The 6566-nt window shown below is 71.3% G+C and overlaps 4 protein-coding genes across 4 annotated transcripts in view; 2 read left to right on the top strand and 2 right to left on the bottom strand.

Annotated features, from left to right (window-relative positions):
• Nucleotides 1-380: 380 nt before the first annotated feature.
• V1510DRAFT_402813 (uncharacterized protein) lies at nucleotides 381-1991 on the top strand (the record flags this gene model as incomplete). Its single annotated transcript, XM_066932123.1, has 1 exon — nucleotides 381-1991. The coding sequence occupies one exon, from the start codon at nucleotides 381-383 to the stop codon at nucleotides 1989-1991; it is 1611 nt and encodes a 536-aa protein (XP_066789147.1).
• On the bottom strand, nucleotides 1957-3601 carry V1510DRAFT_393698 (uncharacterized protein). Its single transcript, XM_066931831.1, has 2 exons — nucleotides 3499-3601; nucleotides 1957-3350 (listed from the first exon to the last, which is right to left on the bottom strand). The coding sequence occupies exons 1-2, from the start codon at nucleotides 3534-3536 to the stop codon at nucleotides 2003-2005; spliced, it is 1386 nt and encodes a 461-aa protein (XP_066789146.1). The 5' UTR covers nucleotides 3537-3601; the 3' UTR covers nucleotides 1957-2002.
• A 222-nt stretch (nucleotides 3602-3823) lies between these two features.
• Nucleotides 3824-5494, bottom strand: V1510DRAFT_416101 (P-loop containing nucleoside triphosphate hydrolase protein). Its single transcript, XM_066933700.1, has one exon. The coding sequence runs from the start codon at nucleotides 5456-5458 to the stop codon at nucleotides 3884-3886; it is 1575 nt and encodes a 524-aa protein (XP_066789145.1). The 5' UTR covers nucleotides 5459-5494; the 3' UTR covers nucleotides 3824-3883.
• A 249-nt stretch (nucleotides 5495-5743) lies between these two features.
• The window catches only part of V1510DRAFT_119631 (Misato segment II tubulin-like domain-containing protein), a 2422-nt gene continuing 1599 nt past the window's right edge, over nucleotides 5744-6566 (top strand). The window contains exons 1-2 of the mRNA XM_066930264.1: nucleotides 5744-5999; nucleotides 6029-6092. Of these exons, the coding sequence (XP_066789144.1) occupies nucleotides 5801-5999; nucleotides 6029-6092 (263 nt within the window). The 5' untranslated portion in view covers nucleotides 5744-5800. The remainder of the gene's footprint in view (nucleotides 6000-6028; nucleotides 6093-6566) is intronic.

The following is a 6566-nucleotide window of genomic DNA, read 5'->3' as shown; positions in this document are numbered from 1 at the left end:
CCGCCCCCCCCCCCCCCCCCCCCCCCCCCCCCCCCCGGCGGGGGGGCCCCCGCCCCCCCGCCGGCGACTCCGTCGAGGGTGCTGCCTGCGGCAGGCATATAGCCGCATATAGCCGCCGGGAATCAGTGTGCCTCCGGCGGCGACTCCGTCGGGGGTGCTGCCTGCGGCAGGCATATAGCCGCATATAGCCGCGGCATCAGTGCGTGCCTCCGGCGGCGACTCCGTCGGGGTGCGCCTGCGGCAGGCATACAGCCGCAAGCGCCGCACGCCGTGCGGCGCTCCTGCACGGGCCGCGGCACGCAGTCAGGTGATGTGGGGTAATTGAGTTACCCCGGCGAGCGGGGTCAACATAAAACCGCGCCGGCCGAAGCGAAGCAATCATGGCCGACAAGCGAGTGTACACGTCTTCTATTCCATTCGAGCCGTTCACCGGCTCGCTCAGCGAGCTGCTCGAGTCGTCGCCGTACCTGCGGGTGCGGCGCGACAAGCCGATCTTGGTGGACGCGGCCACCGGCGAACGCGTGACGGCGGCCCAGCACTTTGATTTCGTGCGCGCGCTGAGCTACGTGCTGGCGACCGAGCACGGCGTGCGCCCCGGCGACGTGGTCGGCCTGTTCTGTCCGAACCACATCCGGTTGATCGCGCTGAATCACGCGCTGATGGCGGTCGGCGCGGTCGTGACGCCAATGAACATCGCGTACACGGGCGAGGACGTGCGCGAGCAGCTGACGACGGCGCGCGCGCGGCTGGTGTTTGCGGCCGACGGCCACTGGCTGGACGTGGCGACGCGCGCGGTCGGCGGGGCCGTGGCGGTGGCCAGCTTCGAGCAGATCGTGGCCGCGGCCAGGGCCACCCGCGGGCGCCGGGACGCGGTGCCGCTCGCAGCGGCGTCGGACGCCGCGCTCGCGTACCTGTGCTTCTCGTCGGGCACGACCGGCAAGTTCAAGGGCGTCATGACGTCGCACTCGAACCTGGCCAACAACACGCTGCAGACGCTGCTGGCCGAGAGCGAGCTGATGGGCCCGGACCACGTCGTGGGCGCGTTCCTGCCGCAGAGCCACATCTTCGGGCTGACGATGCACGTCTATCTGGCCGTGTACGCCGCGGCCACCGTCGTCGTCTTCCCGTCGTTCGGGCTCGAGCCGTTTCTGGCGGCCACGGTCACGTACGGGATCACGCTCGCGCACGTCGTGCCGCCCGTGGTCGTGCTGCTCGCCAAGAGCCCGCTGGTGGCGCGCTTCCCGGCGCTGACCGAGACGCTGCGGACGCTCGTGTCCGGGGCCGCGCCGCTCAGCGCGTCGCTGGCGCTGGCGCTGCAGGCGCGGTTCGACAACGCGCTGACGGTCGTGCAGGGCTACGGGCTGACCGAGACGTCGCCCGTGCTGCACATGCTGCCGCCGAGCCGGCCGGACAGCCGCGCCGGCTCGATCGGCCGGCTGGTGCCCGGCGTGCGCGCGCGGCTCGTCGACGAGGCCGGCGCCGACGTCGCGCCCGGCCAGCCCGGCGAGATCCTCGTCCAGGGCGTCAACGTCATGATGGGCTACCTCGACAACGCGGCCGCCACCGCCGCCACGTTCGCCGACGGCTGGCTGCGCACCGGCGACGTCGGCCAGGTCGACGCCGACGGGTACTGGACCATCGTCGACCGCGCCAAGGAGCTCATCAAGTCCAAGGGCTTCCAGGTCGCGCCGTCCGAGCTCGAGGCGCTGCTGCTCACCCACGCCGGCGTGCTCGACGCCGCCGTCGTCGGCGTCTACGACGACGCGGCCGCCACCGAGCAGCCGCGCGCGTTCGTGGTGCTCGCCGCCGGCACCGAGCCCGGCGCGGTCAAGCGCTGGCTCGACGGGCAGGTCGCCCGCCACAAGCGCCTCTGGGGCGGCCTCGTCGTGCTCGACCAGATCCCCAAGAGCCCGTCCGGCAAGATCCTGCGGCGCGTGCTGCGCGCGCGGTCCGGCGACGTGGTCCACGGCGGGCGCGACGCCCGCCTCTAGTTCTAGGTACATCAATACGCGTCCTCGTCCTCGGACTCGATCTTCTCGGCCAGCGCGGGGTCGCCCGCGAGCCGCGGCCGGCCGAACGGCGCCCGCGGCCACTTCTTGACGCGGTCGATGTCGTCGCGGGGGTACAGCGCCTCGAGCGCCCACAGCAGGATGTAGTCGATCACGACGCAGATCACAAAGAGCTTGCCCGCCCACACGCCGCAGCCGTAGTACTTCTTGATGCGGTCGACCACGGGGTCGTTCTCGATGCGCACGACCGTGTCGTAGACCTGCTCGGTCCGCCGCGCGACGTCCTGCCAGCAGTACATGCCCGTGACCTCCTCGTGGAACGTGGACGTGTCGACCTGGCCCGACTCGATGCGCGAGATCGCGTGGCTGGTGGCCGCCACCAGCGAGTCCTCCGCCGGCGACGAGAAGATGGTCATGTGCGACGGCAGCACCTCGGGGATGCCGCCGACGTTGGTGGTCACCACCAGCAGCCCGCACGACGCGGCCTCCACCAGCACCGTGCCGAACGCCTCGGTCAGCGACGGGTGCAGGTAGATGTGCCCCTGCACCATCACGTCGCGGACGTCCTCGTGCCGGACCGACCCGAGCAGCTCGACGCGCTCCTGGAGCTGGTACTTCTCGCGCATCTGCTCGAGGTCGATCTCGCGCGGCCCGCTGCCGGCGATGATGAAGTTGACCGAGGGGTGCATCAGGCAGATCCGCGGGATGACCGCGGTCAGCAGGTCCGCGCCCTTGTTGGGGTACAGCCGCGAGATGACCACGATCGTGATGTGCTCGGTCGACGCCTTGGCCGGGTCCGGCAGGAAGTTGGACGCCACCACCGCGTTCGGGATCACGCTGACCGACACCGGGTCCAGCGACGCCCGCAGCACCGTGTTCTCCTTGCACGTGTGCGACACGCAGATGACGTGGCCCACGTCCGACAGCGTGAACTTGAGCAGCTTGTTGCCGAGGATGCTGCCGGGGTCCGCGAACCCGAACAGCGAGTGGTCTGTGAACACCGTGGAGAGGCCCATCGTGCGCCCGTGCAGGATTGCCTCGTGGCAGAGCGAGCTCAGGCTGCCGTGGCCGTGCACGATGTTGATCTGCTCGCGGATCACGATCTGCCGAAAGACCGGAAAGAACGTGAACACCGACGGGAACACGCACTCGCGGTACAGCACGAAGAACGGGACGTAGTACACCTTGAGGCCGTGCGTGAGGTACCGCACGCCGACGCGGTCCTTGTGCGCGTGTGTGATGATGACGACCGAGTGCCCGAGCGAGATCAGCTTGGCCGACAGCTGGTAGATGTGCGACTCGACGCCGCCGGGCGACGGATAGAAGAAGTCCGAGACCATCCTGGCCGTCAGCACTGTCCGGGCCTGGCGCGGCGGCGCTGCTGCGGCGGCGCTGCTGCGCGACGAGGGGGCGGCCGGCTGCTGAGCCGCGGACTTTGGCCGCCCGCCCACGCCCGCCGCGCGGCCATCCGCCGTCCGCCTGTACTCACGCGATGTTGTACGCGGTCCCGGCCTTGTACTTGTCCATCCTGTCGTCGGTGCTGGCTCAATCGCGCTCTGCTGGCGCCTGTGTGCGCGCAGGCTCCGGAGCGTAGCAAGCTTAACGACACAAAGTGGTGTTGCGCCGCGTCTAGTGCGGCGCCCCACCGCGCCGCACGCCGTGCGGCATGTAGCCGCAAGGACCCCGCCGCTCTGCCCGAAGGGCAGCTACCCTCGACGGAGTCGCCGCCGGAGGCTTGTGCGTCGGCGGTGCAACGAGCCTCCGGCGGCGGCCCCCGGGGGGGGGGGTGGGTACGGCACGGTGGCCGCCGGCGAGCGGCATATAGCCGAAACAACTGTGAGCCGCACAGCGTGCGGCGCTTGAGACTATGTACACTACTTTTTGGCCTTGGCCGGCTGTCCCTTGACGGTCTTCTCGAGCGCGGCCAGCGACCGCTGGTAGACGGCCTCGTCGCCGTCCCAGATGGTGACGTCGCGCGAGGCCACGCGCTGGTCGCGGGCGCGCTTGATCTGGCGCAGCAGGCCCTTGTACCAGCGCTTTTCGAAGTTGGCGACGAGGGTCCAGGCGGCGCCGTCGTTGCCGGCACGCGCGGTGCGGCCGACGCGGTGGACGTACTCGCGCGCCGAGAGCGGCAGGTCGTAGTTGACGACGTGCTTGATGTGGGAAATGTCGATGCCGCGGGCGATGAAGTCGGTGCAGACGACGAGGTCGAGGGCGCCGTCGGCCAGGGAGGCGAGCGTGCGGCGGCGCTGGGCCAGGTCCAGCTCGCCGGTGACGACGCCGATGCGGTACGGGGTGGCGGGCCGCTTGAGCGAGCCGTCGAGGATGGTCAGCAGCGCGGCCAGGCGGGCGGCGGCCTCGTTGGACTTGGCAAAGACCAGGGCGTGGTCGCGGACGCCCTCCTGGCGCAGCAGGTTGAGCAGCACGAGCGGCTTGAGGGCGGGGTCCGGGACGGCGACGGTGTGCTCGGCGAGCGTGGCCGGGACGGCAAAGTCGTCGGTCACGTCGGCGGCGGCGCGGCCGGCGCGTTCGCCCACGATGTAGACGCGCGGCAGCTTGATGCGCAGGCTGGCCCACTTGCCGGCGTCGCGGCTGAGCGTGGCCGAGAAGATGAGCTTCTGGACGGGCGCGGCCCAGGCCTCGGTCAGCGGCGCCCGCAGCCGCGCGTCCTCGTCGATGGCGCCCATGAGCACGTCGACCCACTCCTGGAAGGACTGGTTGAGGAGCCGGTCGGCCTCGTCGATGACGAGGAACCGCAGCTGCCCGAGCACGAGCCCGGACTGCCGGATGTGGTCCACCAGCCGGCCGGGCGTGGCCAGCAGGATGTCGGGCGTGTGCGCGCGCAGCAGCGCCTGCTCCTCGCGGAACGGCCGGTCCGACCGGAGCGCGACCACGCGCAGGCTGGTGCCCCGGGCAAGGCTCTCGACGACCGCGCGCACCTGCTGCACCAGCGGCTTGGTCGGCAGGATGATCAGCGCGCGCACCTGCGGCACCACGCGGCCCTGCAGCGCCTCGACGATCGGCACGCCGTACGCCAGCGTCTTGCCGGACCCGGTGGCCGCGTTGACCAGGTACGACGGCTTGGCGTCGGGCGCCAGCTCGCGGATCCCGCGCAGCAGCTCGGGGATCATGGTCATCTGCACCGAGAACGCGTCCGCGAACCCGCTGTCGGCGAGCGTGCGCACCATGCGCTCGCTCAGCCCGAGCTTGGCGAACGGCCGGGTCTGGTCGGGCCGGACATATGTCGGCCGCACGAACCACTCGGCGCGCCCGCTGTCGCCGCTGCGCGCGTGCGCCTCGGGCTGGGGGATCGGCACCAGGCCGGCTGCCCGCGCGGCCGCCACGGGCTTGTGGGCGGCCGCTGCGCCGTCGGCCGGCGCCTCGACGGCTTTGTACTTGGTCAGGATCGAGCCGTACTTGCGCATCTGCTCGCGCTCGATCTCGTCCATGGCGGGCTCCTGCGCCTCGTCGGCGGCGTCCGCGCGGGCCCCGGCCACTGCCCCGGCCGCCGCCGCCTCGCCCGCCTCGGCCGCGGCTCCGCCTTGGCTTGTCCGCCGCTTCTTTCGCTTCTGCTCCTTGGCCGCCGGCGGCCGTTTCTTGTTGTCGTCGCTCATCGTGCACTGTGTGCTTGCCGTCGTGCGCCCTGATGTTTTCTCAGAGATCGCCCGGCGCGGTGGCTGTGGGCGGCCGAATCGCGGTCTTGTCGCGGTCTTGTCGTGATCGGTGGTGAAAAAAATTCGCCGCGATTTGGGATATAGCCGCCGGCCACGCAACCGCGACCGCGCACCGCCATGCGTGAGATCATCCACCTGTCGCTGTCGGCGCAGGCCAACCACCTGACGACCCACTACTACAACGCGCAGGAACAGTACTTCACGTACGACCACACCGTCTCCCCGGTCGACCACGACGTCAACTTCTTTGCCGGGCTCGGCGTGGACGGCCGCACAGAGACCTACTCGCCGCGCGCCCTGCTGTGGGACCTGAGAGGTACGCCGGTCAGGGACACACTGACACAGGCGGCTATGGCTCCCTCAAGAAGATCTCGGCTCTGTACGAGACGCCGGAGGCGTTGACCCCGAGGTAAGCTCAGCCGCACGCCGTGCGGCTCACTGCCCGACGCGCTGCCCCCGACGGAGCCGCCGCTGGGGCTGGTGCGCACCCGCGAGCGAGTGTCCGCCGGCGGCCCTGCCGGGGCAGATCAAAGCGCGCGCGAAGACGGTCGGTCTGTGCGGCTATATGCCGCACGCCATGCGGCTCACTGCCGAAGGCAGCCACCCTCGACGGAGTCGCCGCTGGAGGCTGCTGCGCCACCGGCGGGTGAGCCTCCGGCGGCGACTCCGTCGAGGGTGGCTGCCCTCCGGGCAGAAGGAATCTGCGCTCGAGGCAGGGCCCTGGGGTCCGTGCGGCTATATGCCGCATGGCGTGCGGCTCACTGCCGAAGGCAGCCACCCTCGACGGAGTCGCCGGCCGGGGGGGGGGGGGCCCCCCCCCCCCCCCCCCCCCCCGGGCCCCCCCCCCCGCGGGGGGGGCCCCGCGCCGCGCCCCCCGGCCCGC

This window comes from Dipodascopsis tothii, assembly GCF_038497935.1.
Source record: "Dipodascopsis tothii strain CBS 759.85 unplaced genomic scaffold V1510scaffold_13, whole genome shotgun sequence".
In the NCBI taxonomy this organism is placed as follows: Eukaryota; Fungi; Ascomycota; class Lipomycetes; order Lipomycetales; family Lipomycetaceae; genus Neoaidaea; species Neoaidaea tothii.
The sequence above is the reverse complement of the archived record's forward strand: the minus strand, read 5'-3'. Positions and strand labels throughout refer to the sequence as shown.